At 67.7% G+C, this 13,752-nt stretch overlaps 3 protein-coding genes across 3 annotated transcripts in view; 2 read left to right on the top strand and 1 right to left on the bottom strand.

Moving 5' to 3' along the window:
* Window positions 1–1,993, top strand: part of CHLNCDRAFT_138830 (hypothetical protein) — a gene marked incomplete at both ends in the record, with an annotated part of 3,543 nt that extends 1,550 nt beyond the window's left edge. The window contains 7 exons of the mRNA XM_005844517.1: window positions 58–227; window positions 484–613; window positions 924–1,061; window positions 1,325–1,407; window positions 1,606–1,665; window positions 1,817–1,846; window positions 1,949–1,993. Coding sequence (XP_005844579.1) covers window positions 58–227; window positions 484–613; window positions 924–1,061; window positions 1,325–1,407; window positions 1,606–1,665; window positions 1,817–1,846; window positions 1,949–1,993 — 656 coding nt within the window. The remainder of the gene's footprint in view (window positions 1–57; window positions 228–483; window positions 614–923; window positions 1,062–1,324; window positions 1,408–1,605; window positions 1,666–1,816; window positions 1,847–1,948) is intronic.
* Window positions 1,994–4,646: 2,653 nt separating this feature from the next.
* Window positions 4,647–9,253, bottom strand: CHLNCDRAFT_58854 (hypothetical protein; the record flags this gene model as incomplete). The annotated part of the gene is made up of 14 exons (XM_005844424.1): window positions 4,647–5,067; window positions 5,224–5,319; window positions 5,665–5,769; window positions 6,041–6,186; window positions 6,381–6,452; window positions 6,670–6,793; window positions 6,987–7,083; window positions 7,338–7,426; window positions 7,591–7,683; window positions 7,880–8,058; window positions 8,278–8,371; window positions 8,567–8,700; window positions 8,969–9,048; window positions 9,147–9,253. The coding sequence occupies 14 exons, from the start codon at window positions 9,251–9,253 to the stop codon at window positions 4,975–4,977; spliced, it is 1,509 nt and encodes a 502-aa protein (XP_005844486.1). The 3' UTR covers window positions 4,647–4,974.
* A 268-nt stretch (window positions 9,254–9,521) lies between these two features.
* Window positions 9,522–13,611, top strand: CHLNCDRAFT_58853 (hypothetical protein). Its single transcript, XM_005844516.1, has 7 exons — window positions 9,522–9,854; window positions 10,002–10,204; window positions 10,377–10,422; window positions 10,556–10,667; window positions 10,904–11,810; window positions 12,006–12,650; window positions 12,809–13,611. Exons 1-7 carry the CDS (start codon window positions 9,675–9,677, stop codon window positions 13,269–13,271), a joined length of 2,556 nt encoding a protein of 851 aa, XP_005844578.1. The 5' UTR covers window positions 9,522–9,674; the 3' UTR covers window positions 13,272–13,611.
* Window positions 13,612–13,752: the final 141 nt, after the last annotated feature.

Genomic DNA, 13,752 nt, shown 5'->3' with positions numbered 1-13,752 from the left:
CGGCCCCACCACCGCCTCCCCCACACACCGCCTCGCGCCCCCCGCCGCGCCCCGCAGGCACCCTCGTCGCCGTGCCGCTGCTGGTCGGCTTCCTGGTGTCGCGCGCGGTGGCGCAGCCGGTGTGGAGCTATGCCGAGGGGCTGGACCCCCGCGCCTTTGCCCCCTCAGACATACAGAAGGTGGAGGGGGCACACGAGCTTCACGTGGAGGAGCTGCGGCTGCGCATGGTGAGGCGGGTGGGGCCGCGCGGCGTGTGGCGTGGGGTTGAGGGTTGAGGGGGCAGGTGTGCCGGCGGTCGGGGGTCGCCCGATGTGTGGGTGGGGCCGGGCTGGCGTTGCCTGGCAGGGAAACCACGCTGCGGCTCTGCTGCCGGGGCCGCGCGGTGCGGCGTGGCCCTGGCACCTGGCGGGCATCCCTGCTCTATCCTCAACACGCCGCCGACCGCCACGCCTCGCCCTGCGCCGCGCCCACCGACCGCCGCAGGAGGCCAGCCTTGGGCAGGCGCCGCCGCTGAGCGACCCTCAGATCCACGAGCACCTGCACCACTCGGCGATCAGGCTGGACAAAGAGTTTAGGGAGGACAACAAGAGGGCCATGCTCAACGTGGTGTCGGGTGGGTGGGCAGCGGGAGGACGCTCTGGGAGGGAGCAGGCGCCCAGGGCTGCCTCCAGGAGGCACCCGCCGCGGTGCCTGGGCGTCGGCCCGCCTCCTGGCTGCCCGCCGCTGCGGGCTGCCTCCTCCTGCGCCTCAGCCGCGGCCCTGCAGCCCAGCGCTGCGCTGCGCCGCTGCGCAGCTCCCCTCGCCTCCCGACCCCATCCCCCATGCCGCACCCCCTCCAGCGCAGCGGTGCACAGCTCCCTACGCCTCTGCGCAGCTCCCCTCGTTTCCCCACCCCATCCCCGTACTGCTGCACCCCCCTGCAGACACCACCTCTGCCACCGTGTTCTTCGTCATGCTGGCCCGCCAGGTGCCGCAGCGCCAGATCCTGTTCCGCACCATCGGCCGCGTGTTCACCGGCCTGTCGGACACGGCCAAGGCCTTCCTCATCATCCTCACCACTGGTGAGCCTGGCTGGCAGGCGGGGCAGGGCGCCGGCGGCGGCGGTCCGGCCATGCGCAGAGGCCAGCGGTGCAGGCAGCAGCGGCAAATGTGCAGCTGTGCAGCCAGCGAAGCAGCCCGGAACAGAGCAGCAGCTGCTTACAAGCTGGCAGAGGCCGGCACAGGCTGGCACCTGCTGGCATCGCTCCCAGCCCCGCCGGGCCTCATCCCACCTTCCTTGTGAGCCTCCCTCTCAGCCTCGCCCATTGGCCCCGGCCCCCTGCAGACATCCTGCTTGGCTACCACTCTGAGGAGGGCTGGACCGCCTTCCTGCGCATCTTCTCAGGCCACTACGGGCTGGAGGCGGAGGTGGGTGGCTCCCCCTGTTCCCTGTGAACATGGACCGGCGTCCACGCTTGCTTGCTCCGATGTATCAACGCGGCAGCATGCACCTGGTGCTGGTGCTGGGGTGATTGCCACATGCCCAGGCTGAGGTCACACCTTCCCTGCCCGCCCTGCCGTTCCCATGCGCCTCCTCCTTCTTGCTGCCGCTCTGTGTCTGCGCAGGGCGAGTCCCTCAAAATTTTCGTGGCCACCGTCCCCGTCTTCTTCGACTCGCTGTTCAAGGTGAGGCACATGGGGCCGCCGGGCTCTGCAGGTGCTGTGGCTGGGGATGCCTGTACCTGCCGGCGCCACTACCATGCTTGCAACAGACCCGCCCGTAACCTGACAATTCATACACTTGCACCTGCGGCCACACCCGCCTCCATCACCACAGGTCTGGATCTTCATCGGCCTCAATAAGCAGGTGCGGCGCTTGGCGCTGCCATTTCGGGCCATGCCTCCCTTGCCCCAACCTGTGCCGGGCATTGGTTGGTGACGAATACACTCTGCCCCCAAACCCCTGCAGGACCCTGCCGCTGCCGTGACACTGAAGCAAATGGACCGGCACTGAGCGCGGCACCAAGACGTCTCCTGCCACTCCTCCTACCCTCGTTCCTGCAATTCGTTGCTCGGTGTATTACTTAATTCGTCCCCTACCCAAACCCTTCTATATGCTATGAATGAATGAGAGCGTGTAGCTCGCCCTGCCTGTGTGAACGCGATGCAACAGCAACCTTGACCGCGGCGGGACGAGGCGAGCGCGCTATGACAAGGCGGGTGGGGGGACCTCATAAGGTCTTCTGCACCAGTCGTTTGCCCTGTGCCCAGTCTGTGCTGCCCTCCCCTGTCGAGAACAACCGTTCTGAGCGGCCTGACTGGCTCCTGACTGGTAAGCTGCGCGGCTCTGGCTGCCACGACACAGCGCCACAGTTTCTGCCTGTGCTGGCTGCTTCCGAGGCTGGCCTGGGCTCAGGGGCAGAGGCATCTCGCACTCCAAGGGTCCCCGGGCGCTCCGCTCCAGCGAGCTGGCTGGCTGCTCTCCTCTGGGAACCTGGAAGCTGGCAGGGCGCTAGCAGCTCCTGGCCAGCCCTGCTCCACGCCTCTGCGTTCTTGACAAGCAGAGCTGCGCGGGTAGAGTGAAGTTGAGCGGCACCCCCACCGCCACTCCCGCCACGCCTGCAGACTTTCCTCTCACCAAGACACCGCCACCATGGCCAAGGCTCCCGCGGTCACCGGCAACAAGGGCCTGATCTGGATGGCCTGGCTGCTGTCCACAGCCGGCTTTGCAATCCTGCTGGGAGGCGTGGCCTCCATGCAGCAGGTGTGCGGGGCGGGGAGGGGTGCCGAGGAGAGGGGCGCCCGCCCCAGATGGGTTGCCTAGCCCGTCAAGCAGCTTCCTGCGCGCCAGCCCCAGCCAGGCTCATGCCAGACTGCTGGCTCACTGCCCCGCCTGCAGGCCTGCGGCGGAGGCCTGTCCACTGTGCTGACCCAGGGCGGCGGCGGCACCGTGGGGTGAGCAACAGTGCCGCCACGCTGGGCGCCATGCTTTGCTGCTTCCAACACTCGATGTTGTCCTCATGCGCTGCCTGCCTCCCCTGCTGCAGCTACCTGGCGCCCGTCTCTTGCAACCATCTGTTCCAATACACGTGGGAACGCTGCGCTGGAGCTGCTGTGGCCTGCCTGCATGCCGTGCCCCTGCAAGCAACTCGTTCTGCTGCCACATGCCGTTGCCGTGCATTACCCTGAACCCCTCTCTGCCTGCAGGTGGTGGATCACTATGTTTCACCTATTCACGTGGTTTTTGGTAGGCGTTTATATGATAATGAACGTCCTCCACAAAAGCAGGTACGTGAAAATTTGTCGAAAAACTCGTTTTTTTTCGCCTTCCTGGCGATTTGTTTTTTACCCCTCTCGGCTGCAGGACCGCGCTGGTGGGCATCCTGGCCGCTGCCGCCGTGCTTCTCATGGACACAGGTGCATGGGCGCCTGTCTGCGGCCGCGACGCTGCCGCACGCATGCGCATGCTCCTGCCTGCCTGCTCCCTCTGCTCTCCCCATCTCCCTGCTGACCCACCCTCTCACTGGCACAACCCCCAACATAAATGAAGCAAACACCTTTCTGTGGTACAACTACCTCCCCGGCCTGACCAGTGAGCTGCTGCCGCTGTCAACAGCTGGCATGCTGAGAGTGGCTGCCAGGGAATGCCGGCATCGTGCACCCCGCGTGGCTGCGGCAGTTCGTGCAACACACCGCTGCACACCAAGCCTGGTGCCTGTCAGCGCATCTAGATGACCTTCCCTGCCTGCCTGCCGCACCTGCCTCCAGCCACGATGGCCCGCCGCACCAGGACAACCGTGGCGGGCGCCGCCATCGCCGCCGCGGCCGACCTGCTGCTCATCCTGTTCATCGGCTGGCACGACGACAAGACTACTCGAAAAGAGCGCGGCGAAGTCGCTTACAAGGAACGCGAGGAAGGTGAGGAGCTTTGGCTGCTGCAGGTGCAGCTGGGCTGGAGACCAGTGGCATATGCGCATGTCGCTCAGAAAGCAGCAGCTCTGCTCATGCGCAGCCTCGCTCAATGTTAAGCCTCGTCCTCACCACCCGCTCGTGTGTCGCCTCTGGCTGGCTGTGCAGTCCATGGCACTGCCTACACAACTGTGCCTGTGGGCCAGACCACCACCACCACCACCACCGCTGCCGGGACGGTGCCGACCACCGTCTGATATGGCGATTGCCAGCTTCAGCCCAGCACGCGGCAGCTGCCAGGCAAGCACGGTAGTCCGTGCTTTGCAAATTGTGGCATTGTCCACTCCCGGTGTCCAGTCCAGCCAGCACCCAGCACCCGCCCCCCAGCAGCACAGCACCCAACCCAAGCAGCCCTCGCGCCGGCTGGCACCCAACCCGAAACTCAACAACAAACCCAATTCGACAGCAACGGCCCAAGAGCCTCCCCCCCTGGTAGAGATCCCCATCCCGTTTTGGTTTTGGTTTGCATATCATCGCAGCCCCTGCTGCATGCTGTATATTAGGAGGCTAATGAATCCCTAACTTTGATAGCGGCCGTCTCAAGGACCCCCGCCCATCTCAGATACCCCCATCTGATCATATCTCATTTCAAGATCTCCAACTGCCTGCCCGGTGTCGATGGCTGCCCTCCACGCACCAGAGAATGCCCTGTACAGCACTATGGCGCTGCATGATGTAACACCTGCCATAGTGGTGCCTTGTTGGACTGGGCAATTTACAGGGAGGGGAGGGACAGACCTGAACTAGAGAGTGGCGCCTCCCTAGCCAGGACAGAGTGCTGGCTTGGGAGAAGGCCATTAGCAGCGTGTTCGTTTGGGGCAGCAGCAGCTGTTGCAAATCAAATGTGAGTGTGGCGGGGATAGCATGCGGGAGTCGGGTGTCAGTGGCGGGACTGCGTTGGGTGGCGGCGGCGAGGTGGATGAATAGCAGCACAGCAACGAAGAAGAGGTGAGTGGATCCCGGAAGAGCTGGAGAGGTTTGCACTAAAAGCAGGGTGGCCCGGACGCATGCCGACCCGATGTTGCTCTACTTGGTCGGGGCCTCATGAGAGGCAACGATCCGGGGCTGGGGCTGATCATGATCAGGGGGCATGACATACGCGCTGGGGCGACCCACAACCTGCAAGCAGCCACAGAGAGCCGCTTGCATGGCCAGCTGCCGTGCACAGCGCACCCTCACTCCCGAACCCTCCATCACACCCCGCGCCGCGCCTGCCTTGCATCCCACTAGCAGACGCACAGGCACACGCAACACCCTCCCCACACCGAGACCCACCTTCTGCTGCCAGATCTCGCGCAGCAGGGCAAAGCCCAGCGGGATGGCGACGTCGGGGCGCAGGAAGTAGGTCTTGGGTTTTAGGTTGGTCATCACCTGGCATTGGGTTTAAGGGATTGGCAACGACGTCAGCTGACAGTGCAAGAAGCACAACTTGCAGTGCAGCGTCGAGTGTACGCTGCAACACAGTCACTCTGACTCTGCACGGTCATGACCTGGCGCACCGCGTGACCACAGCACGCGTGTCAGCAAGCGCCGGCACCCAATCAGCTGGCGCGCAAACGCATAGCAGCCAACAGGCCGCCCCCGCAGCGCGTGCTACGGCAGATGGCGGAGCACGCCGGCCAGCCGCCGACTCCAGCCAGCCCAAGCGTGGCCCCTCACGCATACATGGCCCGCCTCCCAGCTCCGCAGCTTCCGTGCGGCTCCAGGGCCACCCACCTCTGCCCACTTGACCATCATGGCATCGCCCTGCCGCTGCACCTCGTTAGCGCATGCATCCAGCAGGATGGGATACTTCCAGATCAGCTCCGCACCCTTCTGGGACTGCACCGGCAGCGGCAGCGGCAGCGGCAGCAGCAGGGGTCAGGTGGTGGGGGTGGTGGAGGTGGGGGTGGGCTGGGCATCGGGGACGGGAGGTGGATCGCAGAGGAGGCAGGGGTTGGCGGCAGACAGAGGGGCAGGGGTGCGCAGGCAAGCGACGCAAGACCACCAGCGTACAGCCCTGCTCCCGGCTGCTCTCTGCGCTGTCGTGACTTGGTGCGCTCTGCGTGCCCTGCAGCCCTGCTGCCCGCGCTTCCTTCTGTCACCAACCCACCAGCTTGAAGTCGTGCCCAAAAAGCTCCATCCAGCGGCGCTCGTACAGGCGGGTGGACCTGCGGGAGTAGTCTCCCGCCTCGCGGCACGCCAGCAGCACCTCCGCCGCCGCCTTGCCGCCCATCATGGCCGTGTGGATGCCCTCGCCTGCGCCGAGGCACAGAAAAGGGGCGAACAGGGAGTTGGGGCAGGGTTGGTGGGAAGCGATGGGAGAGAAGAGACAGGGGGCATCGGCACTAGGCCTGAAGATGCGGTGCGTGAGCAGCAGGAGCATTGCTGGGCGGCGCCTGGCTGTCCTCAAGATTTCCAGCACACCACCACCACCACCACCCGTAGCTCACCAGTCAGCGGGTCGATGAAGCCGGCCGCATCCCCCACAATGATGAGGTGGTCGTCATAGGTGGTGGTGAGGCCTGCGGTACGAGCAAGCGGCACAGGCAAGCGAGACAGGCTATGACCCACCAGGAGGTGCAGGAGGGAGCCGAGCAGGCACAGCCGCCCCGCCCTGCGCGGTGCCAGCCCGGGCAGCCCTCGGCACCCGCAAGGAGGGACGCTACATCGCGGCAGCGCCACAACAGCAATCAGCACAGCAGCAACCAGCAACCAGCCGCTGCTGCAGCCGGCGCTCACCCTGGCCACCCACGCGCAGAGAACCGGCGCGCATGCGCTCGCATTTAGGGTTGGGCCCCATGGCCCGGGAGATGAAGGGGTCGTGCTTGATGGCGCTCTCGTGCAGCCGCTTGAGGTCCTCAGCCTGCAATGCGGGTGACGAGGCCATGGTTGGTAGGGGAAGAGGCAAGGCTCCATGTGTGCTGCTTGCTCCAAAGGCGTGTGTGGTGGCGCGGATGGCTGGGAGTGCATCCGGTTGCAGGCAGCTGCAGGCCGGCTTCAAGGCGCGCCGCCTGCAGCCATGTGTGGGCGCGGCAGCGGCAGGCGGCAGCGCCCACCGTGCAGGATCCCATCTGCCCCTGCTTGCCGCCGCAGGGGATGAGGTAGTAGCAGAAGCCCAGCTCGTCCTTGGAGTGCTTGAAGATGGCGGCGTACCTGCGGGGGGAGGGACGGGCAGCGGGCAGGCGATGATGAGTCTGTTTTTGTTAGTCTTGCTTGTTTTGTGGTGTCGGTTTGGTTTGTGGTGTTGGATGGTGATTGTTGTGTGGGGCGTGCATGCGGGGGGAGGGCGTGGTGGAGTAGGAGAGCAGGTTGGACAGTCCAAACTGAAGCGGCAAGAATGGGTTGGCTTTGTGTCGCATGCAAGCGCAGGCGCCGCGTGCCGGCGCGCCTGCCCAGGCGCCACCCACCCCGGCAGCGACCAGCGCGGGTAAAAGACGAGGCCGTCAAAGTTGGCATTGTGAGAGCCGCCGGCGATGTAGGCGCGGGAGGAGACGCCCTGCGGGGCAGGCAGACAAGGGAGGGGAGGGAGATGCGAGGGGCGGCGATGGGGATGGCGACGGCAGGGCGACCAGGTTGCAAGAAGGAGCTGCAGGTGCAGGGAGCCTCAGCTGCTGGAAGCAGGACCGAGGGTTTGCCTGGCTGCGACCACTAAGCTCTCACCTCAGGGGGTGCTGTGCAATAGCCGAGCTGGGTGGCCAGGCGGGAGGTTGAGCCGTCGGCGCACACCAGCATGCGGCCGCGCACCACCTTGCCCTGCAGGCAGGGGCAGGCAGGAGGGGCGCGGCCCCTCAGCAGCCGGCCGGCCAGCAGCCGTTCAGCACCCACGGCGGCGCTACAATGCAGCGCCAGCGCCATGGCGGAGCAGCCCAGCGGCAGCAGCAACAGCATCCTTGGAAAAAAGCACAAGAGAAAGGGGCAAGGGGGATTCAGAACAACGGCCTGCTCGCACGTCGATTGACTTGACGGTCCAGAGGCCCTCCTCCGGGCTGAACGCCACGTCCCGCCCCACTTCGAACCCCTCCATCAGCTCCGCCCCCGCCCGCCTGGCGGCCCTGGCCACCCGAACGTCGAGGTCGATGCGCCGCACGGCGCAGGCCGCCGCCGTGCCCAGCTTGTGCTGCGAGTTGCCTGCAGGGCCAGGCCGCGGTGTTGGGTGGGTGGCACGGGGCACGCGGCTTGTTGTGGGCGGGCATCCCGTGCGCCAGCGATGCTCTGCTGCCGCGGCAGTGCTGCCTGTGGCGTTGCCACCACAGACTGCAGCAGCTGCTTCTGCTGCTGCTGCTGGTCGGGCCCGCCGCCAGCCGCCCGCCTGCCGGCTGCCTGCTGTGGCGCTGCAGCGGGGCGCACCGATGTACTCGAGGCCCGAGGGCGAGATGAAGCCGCCGTTGTCGGCAAACTTGACTTCGTCTGCCTTCCGCAGCTCCTCAATCACACCCATGTCCTGCAGCAAGCGGCCGCAGCCGCATCAGCATCAGCATCAGCATCAGCATCAGCATCAGCAGCGAGGCGTGGCACATCAAAAGAGCTGGCACATCAAAGGAGCTGGGGGCAGCCTGCAACCCGGGGACGCCTCCGCCAGGTGCTGCCTGCCCGGCTTCCTGAGGTGATGGCAGGGCCGGCAGGCTGTGAGGCGCACCTCCAGGATGCGGATGGCGGGGGTACACACCGCGTCGCCGCAGATCTTGTCGCGCGGGAAGTGCTCCTTGTCGAGCAGCGCCACGCGGGCGCCGCCCTGGGCCATGTAGAAGGCGCAGACGGAGCCCGAGGGGCCTGCACCGGGTGAGTTTCCGACGCGAGGGAGGCGAGAAAAACAGTGAAACACGATGGGCGAAAGGGGCCGTGGGTTTGATGCCGCCGGCGCAGCAACGACGGCTGCAGACCGCCGTTGCTGCTCAACACGATGTGCAAGTGCGACTAGCGCCTGCCAGCAGTGTTGATGCCGCCAGAGTCGAGCAGGCGAGGGAAGTTGAGCGGGTGGCGGCCAGCGCAAAGCTGCCGTCGTCGCGCCCCTGGCAACGCCCCGCTCCCCCGCCTTCACCTGCGCCCACGATGATCGCATCGTAGCATCCCTCGGGCAGCGTGCCGGGCTTGTATGGGCCGGCGATCGGCTTGGTTTGCCTGCAGGTGGAGGCGTCGGTTCGGAGCGGGCGGGCAAGCAGGAGGGCATGGGAAGTCCTGCATCATGCCCTCTGATGCCAGGGAGCCGCTCCGCGCACCTCAAAGCGCGCCTCAGCAGAAGTCCGCCACCCACGGCAGCAGTCACTGCAGCTGCCCCCAGCACGGCCTTGTTCTCCTTCAGCTCAGAGATATCCGGCAGCCGCATGGTAAGGATCGGGCAAGGGGCCGGAACAGAGAGGCAGCGGGATGATGTGAAGCCCAAGCAGCAACACAAAAAGGTTCTACTGCCGGCACCCTGCTGGCCTTCCGATATCCGTGGTAGAGGCGGCAGGAGGATCAGGGTTGATCATGACATCTCCCAGGCTTCGGGCCAGAAGAAAAACTCGCGGCAGAAGAAACTCGCGAGCCGCAGCAGGCGGCCCCAGAGCGCTTGACCCGCATATCCCAATCTAATCAACGTTTAAGGGTCCATCAGAGGCGCAGGGCTGCTCGCCAGCCCCCTCCCGCCCGGTTTCCTGCCCTCTCAGGCCTCCGAAACGGGCGCGCCTCCCACCGCCTTGAAGTGATGGAGCGATCTCAAGCGTGCTAGCTGCTGTCGCCTGCAGAGCTCCAGCAGTCGCATCAAAATGGCGGCCACGATAGAGGGGCAGCTATCCCGCGCCCGGCTGGTGGGATTCAACCCCGGGTCGGAGGCGGAGCCCCTAGACTGCAGCATGGAGCAGGCGGCGGAGGGCAACCCCGCCGCGGCAGCGGGGGCGGAAGAGGAGGACACGACGCCCTCTGTGCTCAACAAGCTCCAGAAATGGGTGCGTTGGCTGGGCTGCGGCTGGGCTCCACCACCAGCATGCATGTGCTGTTGCGGCGGCCCGCAGGCCTGGGTGCCTGGGGGCGCACATCCCGTCTCGGCGCCGCTCACGCGAGTGCCCGCCGCCGCCCCACGATCCGCTGTGCAGGCCAACTACGAGGCCACGGGCAGGCCCGTGTGGCCCACCCACTTCATCCCCATGAAGACGCCCATGAGCCGGGAGATACTGGACAACTGGAGCCTGGCCGAGGCGCCCAAGCACGCGCTGACGGTGCCGCTGCTGCTGGCGCAGCAGGAGGCGGCGGGGCGGGATGTGGGGCTCGTCATCGACCTCGCCAACCACGACTGCCTGTGAGGCTGGGCCCAGCGAGGCCCCCCCCGCTCGGCTGCATGCACGCGTTTGTGTCTTTACATGACCAGGCTGCGCTTGGTGATGGGCACAGCCGGCTGTTCAGCCCATGCTGCCGCTGCCCGCCGACGCAGCCTCCCGCTCCCCTGCTGCGCTGGGCTGCTCTGGGTGCAGGTATTCGGACGACATGCTGGATAGTCTGGAGTATGAGCACGTGCAGGTGGGGGACGTCTCCCGCAACGCGGCAGCAGGCGCGGCAGCGGCACACGCATGCGCCGCGTCACGGGCCCCGCCTCGCCGCCTGCCTGCCTGCCTGCCCACCGCGCCCCACCCCCACCCTGCGCCTGCCGCAGCTGATTGCCAAGGTGCTGCCGTCGCGGGAGGCCATCAACGAGGTGGAGCGCATCGCCAAGAGCTTCTGGAGGGAGCACCCGGAGAAGTTCATCGCCATCCACTGCGCCTATGGTGGGCCGGGCCTCCCGCTCTGCACACGCCTCCCTGTATGGCCGTCCTGCATGGCCCTCCAGCGGCGGGCGTACCAGTTGCAGCGGCGGGGGCCTTGGTCGCATGCTTGACGCGCAGCCGCTGCCGCTCAGCGCTCCTGGGCTGCCCGCCAGGGTCTGTGCTGGGGGCCCTGCCACGGCCGGCCGCCGGCACCCACCCACCCCGCCCTCGCCCCACCCTGTGCCTACGCCCTGCAGGCTTCAACCGCACCGGCTTCGTGGTCTGCTCCTACCTGTGCCAGGCCTGTGGGCTGAGCGTGGACCAGGCGCTGGAGAGCTTTGCGGCGGCGCGGCCTCCCGGCGTGAAGCACGACAAGTTCATTCGGGAGCTGTACGCGCGGTACGGCAGCGCCGCACCCAGCCTGGCCGCCACCCCGGAGACCAGCAGCGTGCTGGGCGGTTCGCCGCCGGCCTGCCCCGCGGTGGATGCCCTGGCCGCGGAGGCGGAGCTGCTTCGGCAGCAGGGCGCCGCCAAGGCCGCAGCTCTGGCCGCCGACGGCGCCGCCGGCGCCGCCGCGATGCTCCCCGCTGCCGGCGCGACTGCGGCGGCGCCTGGCCCCGGCGCGGGGCGGCAGCAGGAGGAGGACCACGCGTTTGAGGATGCCGCGGACATGGTGCGGCGCCGCTCGCACCGCCGCCGCAGCCTGTCGCGCAGGAGCAGCGGCGGGGAGGGCACGCTAGCGGGCACCTCCCCCGCCGCCTCCACGCCCAGCCGCGGCGGCTCCGCGGCCAGCAGCCGCAACCCCAGCCGTCACGGCGGCAGCCTGGCCGAGATGGCAGTCGCGGGCGAGGCGGAGGCCGGGGAGGGTGCTGAGGATGCGTCGGTGGCGACGTCCGCGGGCGTGGGGTTCACGGCCAGCCGCAAGCTGCTGCTGCGCAAGGCCTCTCGCGGCGGGGGGCTGTCGCAGGCGCTGGCGGGCAGCCCGCGGCGACCCTCGGGCGGCTCGCCGCATAGCTCCGGCTCGCTGGCGGCGGGCGGCACGAGCCCCGTGAGCGGCATCCGCACCGGCACCTCCAGCATGAGCGACTTTGCGGCGGCCGCGGTGCACCTGGAGGGCGCCGTGGCCGGCAGCATGCGGCGGACGACCAGCCTGGGGCTGGCCAAGTGAGCGCTGGGGGCGCCTGCCTGGCTTTTCGCCACGCTGTTCGCCGCCGGCAGCTCCCGTGTAGTGCATAACATCATTTGCCACCGCGCATGCTGTGTTCATGCGGTCGCAAGTGGTCGACCTGCCCGTTGGCTGCTGCATGGCCCGACGCTTTCTCGTCTTGCCGCCTGCTCCCTGGCCCTGGCCGGCTGCAGGGCGCTGAGCGAGGACTTTTTGCAGAACAATGGCACGCCCAGCCCCGTGGCCCCCATCTCAGCGGCGGCGGACTGGGACGAGGAGCGGCTAGCAGCCCTGGGCATGCCGCAGCCGGCAGGCAGGCCCGCATCATCGGAAACCGTGCAGCAGCAGCAGCAGCCGCAGCCGGCGCCGCCGCCACCGCAGCAGCAGCAGCAGCAAGGAGCAGCAGAGGGCCCCACGGCCGCCGCCGCAGAGCCTGTCGGGAACGGCAGCTGCACGGCCGACGCAGACGCGACAGCTGTGGTGGACATGTATTGCCGCAGCAGCAGCAGCGGCTGCGAGGGGGGCTGTGCATCTGGCAGGCCAGCGGAATCGGGCGCCGGCACGCTGGGCAGCTCGCCGTCGCGGCGAGGAGGCATCCCGCTGCCGGCGCTGCGTGCGGGGCCGTCGCACCAGGGCATGCCGCAGCAGCCCTCGCAGCAGCCCTCGCAGCAGCAGCAGCAGCAGCAGCCGGGCACGCCCGCCACGCCCGCCAGCAGCACGGCGACGCCGTCGGCGCTGAGCGGCAGCCAGCCGCGCCAGGGCTTCCAGCGCTCCGTCAGCATCGACAGCGACAACCCCAGCCTGGGCTTTGGCATGCGCGAGGCGTTGCACCACCTCAGGTGCGAGCACTGGGCGTGGCGGGGGCGTGGCGGGGCAGTGCAGGGTTGTGGACGAGGCGCGCTGCCTTTGCCCTTTGGCGGGCATCGTGTCGGCGCCTCGCCCCGGCCTGCGATCCAACCGCGCGCTGTTCTGGCTGGCGCCGCTGCTTCGCCTGCAGGCTGGGCGGCGCTGCCGGCGTGGCGACTGCGCGGGGCCCGCAGGCGCTGGCCGACTTGTTTCGGGAGGAGAGCCAGGCGGAGCTGGCTGCCCTGGATGTGGATGACCACCTGCAGGCGCTGGAGCAGGCTGCCTCTGAAGGCTTGGAGTCGCCCGCCGCCGCGGTGCCGCTGCCGCGCGTGCCGGAGGCGGCGGATGGCGAGGCGCGGCCCCGGGGCCGCCAGCCGCCGCCGCTGCAGCTCGGGCCGCCCGCGCATGCTGGCGCCGGCGGTAGCTATGACCCGGCAGCAGCGGCGGCACCGCCTGCGCCTGGAGCAGCGGCCCAGCAGCAGCGGCAGCGGGAGCAGCAATGCCCGGCGCAAGCCGCGTGCGCTGCCTCGCGCCCAGGCCAGCAGCCACGCAAGGCAGAGGCTGAGCAGCAGGCTGGCCCTGCTGGCGGCCACGGCAAGTGCGTGGTCATGTGAAGCTGCGCGCCCTGCGGGCCCTCTTTTCCCTGCCATGCTGGCGCTAGAATTGACTTGAGGAGTGCCCGTCTTCATTTTTGCTGCGGTGGCGGCTGGGCGGCCGACTCTTTTGTGCAGCATAGGACCCCAGCCCCTTCCACATCTGTCCCCCCTTTCATGCATTGTACCTCTGTCCACCTGCCGCTCCTATGGAGCCTTTTGATACTGCCACTCGCTCCTCGCTTGCTCCTCGGGCAGGCCCAGCTGCGCCCGCCCACCTCCCGGCGCCAGCACGCAATAACCTCCTCTTGCAGTTTTGCTCTCAAACTTCCCTCTGCGCAATGTGATTCAACAACAAGCCCGCGGGCCGTGTGTGGCGAGGGGTGGAGCAGGAGAGTCGCCGCGCGCCATGGGGCAAACAATTGGAGGGCAACGTGCAGCAGCCAACATGTCGAGCGCAGAAGGAGCAACAGCAGGGCAGTCAGCATGTCAAGTCATGTTG

The sequence above is a fragment of the Chlorella variabilis genome, assembly GCF_000147415.1.
Source record: "Chlorella variabilis unplaced genomic scaffold CHLNCscaffold_22, whole genome shotgun sequence".
In the NCBI taxonomy this organism is placed as follows: Eukaryota; Viridiplantae; Chlorophyta; class Trebouxiophyceae; order Chlorellales; family Chlorellaceae; genus Chlorella; species Chlorella variabilis.
Note: the sequence above shows the minus strand (reverse complement) of the source record. Positions and strands in the feature narration are given on the sequence as shown.